At 49.4% G+C, this 14377-nt stretch overlaps 1 protein-coding gene across 4 annotated transcripts in view; it reads left to right on the forward strand.

The window, feature by feature from the left end:
* FRMPD3 (FERM and PDZ domain containing 3) overlaps positions 1-6647 on the forward strand; it is a 65800-nt gene extending 59153 nt beyond the window's left edge. For 3 of the 4 annotated variants that reach the window (XM_055818306.1, XM_055818305.1, XM_055818307.1), the window contains one exon: positions 420-6647. In XM_055818306.1, the coding sequence (XP_055674281.1) occupies positions 420-3286 (2867 nt within the window). In that variant the 3' untranslated portion in view covers positions 3287-6647. The remainder of the gene's footprint in view (positions 1-419) is intronic. The other variant, XR_008749735.1, reaches the window with a different exon arrangement.
* The last annotated feature ends 7730 nt before the right edge of the window (positions 6648-14377 follow it).

Raw genomic sequence — 14377 nt, forward strand, 5'->3', positions numbered from 1 at the left:
AGCAAACCTGCTGTCAGATGGGTGTTATCTGGGACCAGCCTTCTGGCAGCATTAGTCCTTTGTCCCTCTGCCCACCTTGGGTGCCCTACTCGGTATGGCAGAGTAGCTGTTGCCCTGTTTTCCTTCTTGTGCCAGACAAGTCCCTGTAGCTCAGCTATCACTAACACTGGAAAGCTTCCCAGGACCTTTTCCTGGGCCAAGAGCTCTTGCCAAATTGAGCTAGCAAGCCAGCTTGGTGCTGACAAGTGATATCTCTTAAAAGCATTAACTCTTTAGTTGTGAGAAATCACTAAAATTTCTCTGATGGGATGCTGCATCCTGCCTTCCAGGGACCCTCCTGCCACATGGAGTTCCCCCCTCCTGTGTGTAGCAGTGTGGTGTGAGTGTTGTCGTGGGGTTTTCTTTGTGTCCCTCCTCAGGTCTTATTGTCCTGGCTGCCATCACTCCTGAGTCATCCTTGGATTCAGGCCATGAAACCAACTCTTCAGAGCTAACCGACGTCTCGGAGATGGTCTCTGCTATGAAGCAGCATCAGAACGCAGCCTACTTCCTCGCTCAACACATCAACAAAGAAAACCTCCTGGCCAGAAAGGACTTGCCTTTCCGAATCCAGAGCTGTGCTGCCCAGGCTGTTCTCACTTCACCCTACCCCCTCAGCCACCAAGAGCCGAGCCCTTCATTGAAGCCAGCTTTCTCTCACCAAAGCCCCAACCTTAGCAACTGCAAGAGCCAACAGGAGCAGGAGCATGCTGAGCGGAGTTACAGCTTGGCTGTCCAGCCAGTGCTGACCCCCCAGGTTAATGAGCAGGACAGGGGGGCTCCAGTGCCAGGGTCTGAATGCAAAGGTGCAGGCCATACAAAAGCTGGCTTTGAGGCTTCTCTGCATGCCACAGCAGCCCCAAGCAGGGAGCAGGCACAGGATCTGCAAGAGAAGGTGCCCAAAGAAGTCCAGCCAAGCTCCAGGCTCATCCTGGATCAGAAGAGCGGTGCACCTCCAGCGGTCATTTCAGCTGCTCTGCAGCAAGTGGCAAATGCAAAAGGCTCAGCTCCCCAAGTGGTAGCAGCCTTGAAAGAAGACAAGAACATGAACGGTACCAGCAGCTGTGCCTCAGCCAGCAGCAAGCCTTTGAAACATAAAGGAGGTCCACAAACTGCAGAGACATTGTGCAGCTGTCAGCAGCAGCAGCAGCAACTCTCTCCACAGCAGCACTGTGAAGTTTCTCCAAGTCCTAAAGAAGCTCATGGCAATAAGGCTGAAGCTTTCCACCTCACCTCAGCAGGTGAGGAAATGATGCCTGGTAAGACTTTTGCCTCTAAAAGCTACCAGCAAAAAGTGACTAGAGATGCTCCAGGAAAAGCTGCAAGTGGAGAGCCAGGTCAGAAGGCAGGTGGGGAAGCCACGAGCCTTGTCTTTCAGAAACACACAGCTCCTTCAAACCAAGGACAGAAAATGCAACAGGAAAGTTCAGCCAAAAGCTTAAAAGCTGAAAGTAGCAATCTGCACTCTCCATCACCTGGTAGCACTTTCAGGAGCACCAGTGAGGAACCCAAAGGGCCAATCCAGCTGGTGCCCAGATCTGAGAGCCTGCAGATCAGCACTGTGCCTTCCAAAAAAGTAGAAAAACTCCTGGAGGTGACCCAACAAGATGCTGATGTTCCAGCTAAACCCAAAGCTCCAAAAGCTCCCTTCAGGTTAAGGAACCTGTTCTCTGCAACATTTCCGACCCGGATGAAGAAGGAGACAGATGAGCGGCAGGCCCAGCTGCAGAAGGTGAAGCAGTATGAGCTGGAATTCCTTGAAGAGCTGCTCAAACCAAAGAGCAAAGGCGACCTCCCACCACAGGAGTATCTGCACCCTCCTGCCCCTGGGCGCTGCAGCTGCCAGCTAAGGAGCAGTCCTGTGCAAAAAGTCCCAGGAATGTCCAGAGAACAAAGGCGCAGCTGTGACTGCAAGCGGATTTGCAGGGGGGTGAGGCCACCCCCTAACCAGCTGGTGATGCCAGAACTGGAGAAGCGAGGGAGGGATATACTTACCAATGACCAGAAGCAGGCTGAAGCCATTAGGTTGACAAGCGTGAGCAGCCCTTCCAAAGGAAAGCGGATACGATCCACAAGTTTAGAGTCCAGAGACTACCGGTCAGATCCAGAGAACAGCATGTCCTGTTTGGCAACGTGCACTTCCCGGGGGGAGTGCATGGGTGCTCCACACTACAGGAAACTCTTGCGTCGTTACAGTGTCAGTGAAATAGATAAGACTGACAGGACATCCCTGTCCTCTGACATCTACCAGAACATCTATACAACCAAGCAGAAAGGCCCCCAGAAAGAGCTTGAGCCTAGCATCCTTTGTCCTGTTCTGAAGAGCAAAATCCAGGAAGCCTCTGGAGCAGCTGACCCCTCCTATGTCCAGATAGCACAAGAGAAAAAGAACCAGAAGGGTTCGGCAGTGTTCTCTGTCCAGGAGGAGATGTATCCAAGTCCTGCTGAGCTGCGGGATGAAGACATGGAGGATGAGAAGTGCTGCTCCATCCGGTACTGCTTCTACTACAGGAAATGTGATGTTGCAGATGATGGGAGTGAGAAGGATGAGCTGTCCTATTCCATCCCCATGCAGATACTCCCAGGAATGAAGCTGGACAATCAGATGGTCCCAGTCATGAGCAGGACTCTTCAGGTCCTAGATGCAACAGCCTGCAGCAGTCCCAATGACAGCCAGACCCAGGAAATAGATTTAAGGACCTCCAGTTTTGAGGGGAGCTTGGCAAAAATCAGCACCCTTCGAGGCCATGCCTACAGCTTTCCCAATGGGTTTCTGCAAGTGCAGCTGGACACAAACGAGCTGCTGACTATCCTGAGGCAGTGTGTGGTGAGCCCCGACGTGCGGGACTGCAAGTCCTACATCTCCCAGCTGGCTGAGTACAAGCAAGAGCTCGCCCTCAAGTTCAAGGAGTTTCGGGCATCCTGCCGCCGCGTGGCAGCCGTCGACAAGAGCCCTACCCACATGCTCTCCGCCATCACGAGCAGTTTCCAGGTGCTAAGCAGCCTCATTGAGACATTTGTGAGGCTGGCGTACATCGTGCGCTCAGAGTCCCAGCGCCAAGAGCTGCTGACAAAGGTGGAGGAAGTGGTGAGGAACTACACCTTCCTGTTGAAGGCTGCAGAGGAGTCCACGGCCAGAACGCTGACCCACCAGCAGACGGTGGAGCAGCTTGCCCGCCAGTCAGCCACGGTTGCCACTGTCATGAGCACGCTCACACGCTCCCTGAAGACACTGATCAATAAGTAAGCCAGCTACGAAAACCAACAAGCCAGTGTGCAGTGTGTGCCGGGCCATGTGCTAGTGGTTCTCAAATAGCATAGGTCTGCTGAGGATGCGTGTCTACAGGCCCACATCTGCTGGGGTTTGCGGTAGCCCAGACGCTCTTTTATCTCTACAGAATGGTTGGTTGTGCTGGTGGTTTTGAAGGGTAAATTCATGCCTTGTTGCAAGCTGTGCAGCCAGCTCATCAGGGATCTCAAGCAGATGCTCTGCTTGCTGTCCCATGCTGGCTTGTTGGTGACAGCATGCCAGTCTCCATGCCGGTTTGATTTTATGTGGTTCTGGGCCTCATTTGTGCAGAGACCTTTGTCACGGTGTGTGGTGTGCCAGTGAGTCAGCAGGACTGAGCTGAGATCTCCTGGCTTCACTTGGGGCATTTTGGAGCCAAACCAGTGTCTTGCCACGTAAACAGCTGTTCTGCCTCCAGGGTCTTCCTGGCCCACAAATGCAACATAATTAGCAGCAGAAGGGATTTCCGGGGTACAAGTCGCTGCTGCTATGCAAGGGCTTGGAAAGTAGTCCTAGAATGGACAGGACGCCATAATCCTGGGGCAGAGCTAGGTCGCCCTAGCAGGCTCTACTCACAGCTTAGGCACCACTGCCCTAGTCCTGAGCACAGACACTGACTGTGCAAAAGGCAAGGGCTTAATGCATGAAAGCAGGGAGGATCCAGGGACCCACAGGCCTATCAGTCTGGCCTCAGAGCCGGAGAAAGTTACTGAGCAGATCATTTTGAGTGCCATCATGCAGCACATGCAGGACAACTAGGTGATGAGGCCCAGCCAGCATGGGGTTATGAAAGGTAGATCCTGCTTGACAAACCTGATGTCTTTCTACAAGGTAGCCTGCCTAGTGGATGAGGAAAAGGCTGTGGATGTTGTCTACCTAGACTTCAGTCAAGCCTTTGACACTGTCTCCCACAGCATCTCCTGGAGAAATTGCTCATGGCTTGGACAAGAGTACTCTTTGCTGAGTAAAAAGCTGGCTGGGCAGCCGAGCAGAGAGTGTGGTGGGGGATGGAGTGACATCCCACTGGCGGCCAGGCACACGGGGTGTCCCTGGGGCTCAGTACTGGGGCCGGTCCTGTTTAGTTCTTTATCAGCGATCTGTATGGGGGGATGGAGCGCACCCCCAGCCGGTCTGCGGAGGACACCAGGCTGGGGCAGTGCTGCCCTGCGGGGGGGCAGGAGGCCCTGCCGGGGGTCTGGGCAGGCCGGGCGAGGGGCCCAGGCCGGCTGTGTGAGGTTCAACCCGGCTCCGTGCCGGGCCCTGCCCGTGGGGCACAGCAGCCCCAGGCAGCGCTGCAGGCTGGGGCAGGGGGCTGGGAAGGTGCCCGGCGGGAAAGGGGCTGGGGGGGCTGGCTGGGCCGGCTGGGCAGGAGCCAGCCCTGTGCCCAGGTGGCCACGGGGGCCAGCAGCAGCCTGGCTGGTGTCAGGAGCAGTGTGGCCAGCAGGGCCAGGGCAGTGCCCGTCCCCCTGTGCTGGGCCCTGGTGAGGCCGCCCCTCGAATCCTGTGTTCAGCTTTGGGCCCCTCACTGCCAGGGGGACGTGGAGGGGCTGGAGCGTGTCCAGAGCCGGGCAGGGGCTGGGGCAGGGGCTGGGGCACGAGGCTGATGGGGGGCGGCTGAGGGGACTGGGGGGGCTGGTCTGGAGAGGAGGAGGCTCAGGGAGGATCTTATTGTTCTCTACAGCTACCTGAAAAGAAGTACTTCTCCCAGATAACAAGTGATAGGACAAGAGGAAACAGCCACAAGTTGCACCAGGGGAGGTTTAGATTGGATATTAGGAAAAATTTCTTCACCAAAAGGGTGTCAAGCATTGGAACAGGCTTCCCAGGGAAGTGGTTGAGTCACCATCCCTGGAGGTGTCTAAAAGACATGTAGATGTGGCACTTAGGGACATGGTTTAGTGGTTGACTTGGCAGTGCTGGATTAACAGTTGGACTCAACGATCTCAAAGGTCTTTTCCAACCTCAATGATTCTTTAATTCTATGATTCTGTGTTTCCCTTCCTCTGCTTGATGCCTGTGTCCATGCTGGAGAGCCTGCAAGGAACGCAGATTGATATTTGACCATTGCAAGCCAGAAGCTGGGCTAGCAGCTGAGAGGAGACCTCTTTCAGACCTTTCTGCAGTGGTCAGGTCTGTGCCTCCAAGAGTCAGTCCAAACTCTCTCCTATTTCCTTTCACTGTGCCCATTAGAGAGAAACCCCTGATCAGCGTTGTCTGTGAGCCACAGCGTGCCCCTGAGCCCGGCAATCCTACTGCCATCGGCCAAAGGAGCTGCCATCCTTGCCAGGGCGCTGGGATCATTTTCCTGTCTCTACCGAACTGACTGCTGTAAGAAGCATTATTTAGTACTGTGTGATGGTTATTTATTTGGAGTTGGGGGTTTCGGGTTGTTTGGTTTTTTTACTTCCAGATGAATGGTAAAATGATTCCTCATTGCTTTCCTTCACACTCTGAGGTTTCCCTCCTCCTCCCAGTCTAGCTTCTAGACCTAATGAATCAGATCGCCTTAACTGGTGCTTCACTGCAGTCACCCAGTCTCCAAAACAAAGCAAGGAGAAAAATGCAAGGTTACACATTGCATTGCCCTTACCCTGCTACCCACTGCACTTCATGAATGCATGGGGAGAGTGGGTCCTGATAGGGTCCCTGTGCCTCTCCCCATCGTACCCACCTCCAGCTGGAAAGGGAAATTGTGGCATTGGCCTCACAGTGCCAGGAGCGAGACAGGTTGTCAAACCCAGCCAGCTTGCCTCAGTGCTTGGGGATGATCACGTATGATCAATCGCTTCCCATCTCTATTATTTTTTATAAATATGCACATTCGAAATCTCTCGTTCTTCCATAGGAGTTACAGAAATGCACAATGTGCTTTTAACACACGCATCCTCTACCGAGTGCAATAACTTCCCTGGCCCATGGCTGTCCCGGACTTTGGCCGTTGTTGTCAGCAAGGCAGAGAGGATCCTGCTGTGGGGACAGCCTCCTGCTTTCAAGAACCATGTAGCAAATATACAGTGGAAGAGCCAATTCAGATTTCAGTCTGTGGTGGGCGAAGCCTGTTACAATGCTGAAGGCCAACAGGGAGCCGTGTTTTTCTCTTCCCCATGAATTATCTATTATGAAACTCTGAGTTTCTTCAAGCTCCCTGTTACACCTATATCATTCCTCCATAAACCTATCAGTCTAATACAGAGGAAAATTTTTTTATTGTCTGTATATAGTATGTATAAATAAAAAATATATAAATTATATATATACACAAATTTATGTCTTGTTTTACAAACAAGAAAGATTAAATATATTAATCTTAATATCAAAACTAGCATTTGTGTCTCTTTTTAAGAACTGTCAAAAAGTGGCTATTCTTAGCTGTACAAAATGCTGTCCGTAAGCAAAACCCCTTATTTTTTCTGCTATAGAAATGCATGTATCTCTATCCTAGAAGGGCATAAGGACTCCACAACATCACTGGACTCCACAGCAATTAAGTACCAGGCTATGAAGAAAGCCATGAAGCAGCAAAACAGCACTGTTGAAATGAACTGTTTGACTTGGCACGGTTTACTTTATGTTAATGGCTATTTTGGCTTATTCCCCTCCGGGAGGGGAACACCTCCAGCAGCACTCGCCCCTTCACTGCTGATGCTGGCGCTGCAGTCACCCTAGGGAAAGTGTGGTCCTCCTGGTGCCCACAGGACACCCTCCTGCCCCTAAAAAAGCAGGGGAGAGCCAGGACATGCTTTAACTCCCCTCTGTTAGGAAACTCCTGCCTAATCCCTTTTCCATAAACCAAGCTGAGCACTGCTGACCAGCTCCAGTGCATGCTTTCAGCCAAGTTGCTGCCCCTGCCTGGTATCTGCTCTTCTGCCTGGGAAGAGGTGACAGTGTGCGACCTGCCATCAGTGGCCTGATGGTTCTGCTGCCCTGTGGGACTGCTCAGGTGTGTCTGCAGAGGAAAGCCCAGCAAAAGCGTAATGCCAGACGGGGGAGAAATCTGAGCAAAGCAAACAGTTTCCTAGCTACAGATGGCTGTTCTCTCTGGGGACACGTTTTTCTTGGCACAATGAACTCTCTATTTATCAGGAAGGCATTGATGTGTGCCCTCTATGTGCCCCAAAGCCTACAGGAACTATAAAAGCCAAGTCTGATAAAGATCCAACACAAAAAAACCTTAGCAACTGGGTCATTCTCTGTATGGGGATTGAAGGTGTTGTCTAAAGCAAAGGCGGCAGCAGTCAAGACTCGCACGCATTCTCTGTGCCTCCAGGTCGTTATTTTAATCTGCATCACACCATTTTGCATGCTGAACTAACTAATGATGACACTGAATGGGACAAAGCACACCTATTTATAAAGCTGGGTATGGATCAAAAAAAATGGAAAAACCGAGAGGTTTTCTAAAAACCCCCAGAGCCTGAAAATACTATTGACAGTAGCCAGTTCAATCAGCATTTCAGAGTCGATGGTTAGTACCATCTAGTGGACAATCGGCACCCCATCAGAAAGAAATTGTTTCTTCACAGCACACTGTTACCTGTACACATACACTGTTACGTGTATGTGCTCCAGGATCAGTCAAATGTCCCTTTGTGAAGCGAGGAGCTATACTGGTACAAGCCTGAGAAGGATGGAGAAACCCTGCCTCTACTGTTGTACTCTTCTTTTAGGTGCTGTCCCTGCCGCCTCACTCTGTTGGGCACTTTTAAGTACTCCTAAAGGAAATAATTCAGGTAAAATGTTAATGGTTTTGAATCCTAGATTTTTCAAAAAACTCCATCTCAGTTACACAGCACAGGGAATTAAAAGTAATTTTTTCCCCCAATCTAGCTCCCATTTCATTGTCCATCTAATTTATCTTCCTGCAGACTGCTTTGTTCTCAGCATCAGCATTTCTTCAGTTTGAAGCCACCGTCCCCCAGCAAGTTAAAGCAAAGCATATGGTTCTCAGAAAAGGACAACATTGTTTTGCAGGTGTGTGTGCATAAAGATAAATCAATTTTTCTCCATCCCCTCCCGTCAGAGCAATCTGCCTGAGTGTGGCAGGTTGTGTTCGCCTCCCATTTAGCACCCCCTCAGAGCAGCATCGGCAGTAACTGCCCTTCTCACACGGCCTTTGCCCTGAGTTTTTGGCTGTAGCGTTACAGCTGGTGCAGATATCCTCCAGGGCCTTCAAAGCCCCCATGAGCATTGCTCAGCCACAACATGCATTCATGACGGTCTGATGTCATTGCACTCCCCTAGTCTGCTCCCTTCCTTAATCTTCTCTAAATTATGTCCACTCTCAAGGAGTCCTCACCAGGGCTCTATCAGTGACAACGGATAGAAAAGGAAGACAAACTGGGCTAGTGCTGGTCCCTCTGCTATACATGAGAAAAACAGAAGACTTGGCTTTCAGGAGTTAAAGCATCAAAAACAGGAGCTGGAAAATGAGCAGACCTCAAGCAGTAGTCCCAAGATAGGTTTGGATAAAATTGCTTGTGTCTCTGTGGACTTTGCTGGTCATTGTCAGCTGGAGACAACCGGGCACCGCGATTTAAAGCACTTTGAACTCTAATCCCCACGGCGTAGTGGCCGCATTCTCCTGTCGGGATTTCCATCCTCTCCAAGGTCCTGGCAACACTACACAGGAATCACAGCAGCCCCAGATACAACAGCAGGGCAAGCTGAATAGCTGGGACCCACTGCTGCTTTCATCATGCCCAAGGGAGCTGACAGTCAAATAGAAATGAGTAATGTCTAAATTTTATCCTCATTTAAAGCACAACGTCTGGTTTCCTGTGTAAAACATCCTAACAAATTCCACGCATAGGCAGACACAGTGGAGCTGGCCGGGACACCCATGGCTTTAAATGGACACAGGAGAAATCTGCCAGGGAAGACAGGTATTTCAATTTATTTACATCACCTAACCTTATTTAGTGTCTGTGAAAACAGTCCATACACATGATAGGAAGCTTTCCCAGAAGTTTTTTGTGTCAGGCTATGTGATTCCATGTCAAGGTATGGGCAGATGAGGACCCTATCCATGCCTTATTCCACAGCAGTGACTGCACAGCCTTCCAGCCAAGCTGAGACCGTGCCCCTTGCAGTGTCACCCAGACACAGAGTGAACAGGGAGGGCGTTTTCTGCAGCTGGATTATAAAGTGATTAAAAAGCAAACACACTGTGTCCAAAGTGGCAGAAATCCCAGTGCTGTTCCTCTGAGGTTTGTGGCACATGCCAAGGGCTGGGGAGAGAGACAAAAGGGCTGGGGACATGCACCGGCTCTTCGCACACGGTCCAGGGCACTTCATAACGCTCCACTAAATCCCACTTTTGAAAAGTACCTTGGAAATACTCCTGAATCTAATGAATATGCACCTCTTGCTACAGCAACAGGACTCCATCCTCATACTTTTAACTGGGCTCCTTACAGAGGCATAGCAAAAAATGCTGAGTAGAAAGATCAGAAACACAAAGAGACTGGTCAGGATCCTTTAGAGATTTTTATCCCTAAGTCTCTATTGTTTCTACTGGAAACTTTTTAAAATACCATTTATTTCCCAAAGTTTTCTCCTTTTCCTGACAAATGGTGTGCTTTTCCCTGGTGGATGCCATGCCCTGCCCTCCTCTGATGCCTCTTCTCCTCAGCCTCAGTTCCCGCCTCACCCACCGCGCCGCAGCCTCCCCCTCCTCCCGCCTTTTCTTCTGGCCGCGGCCGCCCTGACCAATCACTGGTCAAACGTCCAGACGACGACCAATCGCAGGCCTCCGCCTGCCCTATGCCTCATGCCCCAGAGTTCGGGCCGCCAAGCCACACCCGCTGCCCTTTCACACCACTGCCGGGTCGCACGCAGGCGGCGGGAAGGGGTAAGATGACGGAGTAGGCGTGGCGTGGCCTGGCCCGTGCTCACTGTGCTGCATCCCCACGCGGCAGCGCGCAGGAGGAGGGCACCGCCGCTGCCACCACCACCACCGCCATGCCCAACAGTGAGATCTTCAGCGGGAGCTCGCCTCAGGGTCTGGGCCTGGAGCTGGGCAAGGTTGTCAGGAAGAAGTTCAGCAACCAGAAGACGTAGTGAGGCGAGGCTGTGCTGCAGCTCCCTGCACGGCAGCTTACAGCAGTCCCAATGACAGCCAGACCCAGGAAATAGATTTAAGGACCTCCAGTTTTGAGGGGAGCTTGGCAAAAATCAGCACCCTTCGAGGCCATGCCTACAGCTTTCCCAATGGGTTTCTGCAAGTGCAGCTGGACACAAACGAGCTGCTGACTATCCTGAGGCAGTGTGTGGTGAGCCCCGACGTGCGGGACTGCAAGTCCTACATCTCCCAGCTGGCTGAGTACAAGCAAGAGCTCGCCCTCCAGTTCAAGGAGTTTCGGGCATCCTGCCGCCGCGTGGCAGCCGTCGACAAGAGCCCTACCCACATGCTCTCCGCCATCACGAGCAGTTTCCAGGTGCTAAGCAGCCTCATTGAGACATTTGTGAGGCTGGCGTACATCGTGCGCTCATAGAGTCCCAATGCCAAGAGCTGCCACCTCCTCTTTGGCCTCCTCCCGCTTTTTCACCCCAAACTTCTCAACCTCTACATCCCTTTTCAGTCTTCCACCACTTTTTGGCCTCACACCTCTCTGACTTCCCACTCCCTTTTGCTGTCGCACCCCTTGGAGGCTTCCTACACCTTTTTGGCATCCATATTTCTTTGAGCCTTCGCTTTCCTATTCATCCACCCACCCCTTCTTTGCCTGTTTTTATTTCTGCCTCCCTCTTTTTGGCCTCTGTTTTTTTCTAGCTTCTACCCTTCTTTCAGCCACCAAGGGGAAGGGCAGAGCCTTGTGTTACTCAAGTGCTATTCATTAACAGAACCAGCTGTGAGGCTGTGCTATCACGAGGCAACAGAAAGAAAAAAAACAATCCTCAGCCATAGGCTTTCTGCATGAAAATATGTCCTTGATTAAGTGGCTGGTGGTAATTGAGTGGCAATTGTATGCAGGAATGTGCCAAGAGACGGACAAGGGCTACTTGTTTTGATCAACATCACCATGAAGTTTGCTGGTATTAATGGGCTGCTTAAAACTTCCTGGAAAATATATTTTCAGGGCATGAAACACAAAAGGTATTTCTGATAAAATGCACCTCCATAGAATTGGGTAAATAAAAAGGGGCATTTCGCCATTTGTGTGCTTCCAGGTTCTCCTTAGTGGGGACAGTAATTTACTTCACAAGTCCCAAAACATGTGGGAATGCAGCAGCTCAGGCTATAAGCTTTTTCTTTCCACTACCAAAACTGGCTTGTGCTTGTCTCCATTATAAACCACAGGGAAAATTAAATAAACCTATTTAGATTGGAAGTGGATAATTCTATTTATTATACTTTGCTTTCTGAATGAAGCAAGCCAATTAGAATTAGCACTTTAATTCTGAATAAGGGTGTCAACACAAGAGTTGAAATACTCCAATGCCCTTTCACATCCAGCCTCCACTTAGGCTGTGATCGTTTCCCTAACTGTCCTTTGACAGACAACCTGACCCTCAGACCAGTGGTTTTCAACCACACAGTCTCTCCCTTCGTACCATTTAGGCCAAGAACCAGATAAATAACTCCCTCTTCAAAGCTGGTTCTCCTTGTCCCTTCTTGAAGTGATGGCAATGCAAGCGGCTAGTAGATGAGCTATTGCTGAGGATCCCTACGAGGAAGCTTTTTGGCTTTGTTTAACTAGGACTTTGGTGCATGAACAGCTTTTCCTCAGTCAAATCTCTGAGATTATCCTGTTCCAAGAGCTTTGCTAGTGATACTGATAAATCGCTAAGGTAGGTGGACTTTTGTCCTCTCAACCAAAGTGCTGTCTAACCTACAAAGATACTGTGGTAGCTGAAACACTGAAGGGCAGCAGGGACTTTTCCTAGATGGCACTCGCGGCCATTTAACGCTGCTGTGAGCTTTGCAAGGCAGCAAGATGATGCAGAGCTGGAGAAGAGACAATGAGCAACCACAGCACCCAGGCCCTGGCTTTTGGTCTTGGAGGAGAAGGTGGTGCCATCCATTTGAAGCTTTGCAAAATCCTCCCTCCCGAGAGGCAGCTTCCCCCAGCTCACTGGGGCTCCCAAAAGCATGCTTGGCCATTAGATCAGAATGGAGAGGAAAACCAAAAAAAGGCTTTGATTTTACATCTGAAAGCTTGCCAGTCCCTGGTTTACAGGATTAAGGATCTAATGGCATTTTTTGTCAGATTTTTCACTCCTGCAAATCCCATCTCAGTGATCCCAGGAGGAAACTGATAGACATGCTACAAAGCCGTGTATAGGGGAAACTCAGAGTTCGTCAGAGGGGCATAATTTGCATGTTTTAGTCTACCTCCTGCTTGCCTTCAGCCTCAGGTTCCCAGTGGTGGTTCACCAATAAACTGGGAGGGGACAGGGATGCTGGGGCACAGCAGACACTCATTCTGTGTTCAAGAGCTGGGGTGGGGGCGGGGGGCAGAATGGAATTTAAACCAAGACAAGCAAATGGTTCAAATCCAGAAACAAAACAAATACTTCAGGAACTGGAAAGAAGTTATCCATCTTCTAAATTCTGCAATAGCAGCAACAAACCTTTTGTAGTCTGTTTTGCAAGGAAGAGAGTCCTTGAAAGCTATTTTTAGACTGTGTAGCTTTATCACTGAAAAATATGTACAGAACAGCCATTGAAAACTTGCAATTATCCCAAACTATCATTTGAAAAAAATGCTGTGAACTGTGAAAGGCCCATATAAGAATGCCAACAAAATTGCTGGATTTTTGTAGGTGTCCTCCAGCCAAAAGTACCAGAGTCATTAGTAGAGAATGGCTACACTGATGTGGATTTACTGCAAGCTAGAAATTTGGGAGGTGTCCACATACACCATCACTTGAACCACCGGGCTGCCATCTGACAGTGAAATTTTCTTCTGTGTTACTAAGATTTGTTAGCAACAAATCAGAAGCAAAGCACTGTATTCTTCCTTCTCCATTCCTTGGATTTGCTGTGTATCATGGCATTTCACAAGCTGCTACACCAAAAGTTACACCCAAAAAATCAAAATTATCATATGTTGATATTCCAGTTTCCATCAGTGCTAAGTATGACAATTAATATATATTTTAATCCAGATGAATTCCAAGTTTAATGACACCCTACAAAAGGTTACAGAAAACTTCCTCAAAAGTAGGATTTTGTAATCATTAGTTTACTGGCCTTTGGGGTCAGTGACAGCAGCGTTTTGGGCCAGTAGAGTTGCAAGAGGAAATAAAAGAAAATGTGGCCAGCCTCTGTAAATTGCTGACTGTTTCTTCTGGGTCAATTCTCAAGAATTCAAAGCAATAACTTCCCAATGCCAATTTCATTGCAGAAGTTTGTTCTCTGCAAGACAGTCAAGTAAAACAAGTAGGAATTACACAACTGCATACAAATTTTGAAGAAGCTGTTTGTGGCTTTGTTTTGTGTATTTTAAAAACCTTCAAACAATGTTTATTTTTGAAAAAGCTAAATTAATCAATTGATTTAGCTTTTTAATTTAATTGTAATGTAATGACACACAAGCTGAAAGTTGACAGGAGACTACAGAATTAGGTACAAACCCCTGATTATAAATGTGAAAAAACCCTCAGAAATTAAATTAGCCTGTTAAAAGTAGCACTCACATGGGCTTTAACAATGATGCAGAAGACAGGGGGGAAAGGGGTGCCTGCGATCCAGTGTATCCACTGCAATTATGATTGTTTTGATCTCAAAACGTGGCCAAAGGCTATTTCTAACAGAAAAATAAATAGCAGGAAGTATTGCTGCACATTCTGAGGACAAGTGCAGAAAATGTTGATGATGGTGATCATGGTGTTTTTTTCTCATGGAGTTTGCGGGGAGTGCAGCGGGACTGGTTGGACATGCGGGAGGTCAGTGCCCCTGCACATGCAGCCCGATACCATCAATACCATCGTTTTGCTTTTGCAACGAGATCAAGTCACGATTCGGCCAAAGGAAAAGAGACGGAGCACGGCATACTGCGAGGGCAAAGAAAAGTTAATTCTTTGTATTTTGGCAGGTAGAAGCAT

The sequence above is a fragment of the Falco peregrinus genome, chromosome 13, assembly GCF_023634155.1.
Source record: "Falco peregrinus isolate bFalPer1 chromosome 13, bFalPer1.pri, whole genome shotgun sequence".
In the NCBI taxonomy this organism is placed as follows: Eukaryota; Metazoa; Chordata; class Aves; order Falconiformes; family Falconidae; genus Falco; species Falco peregrinus.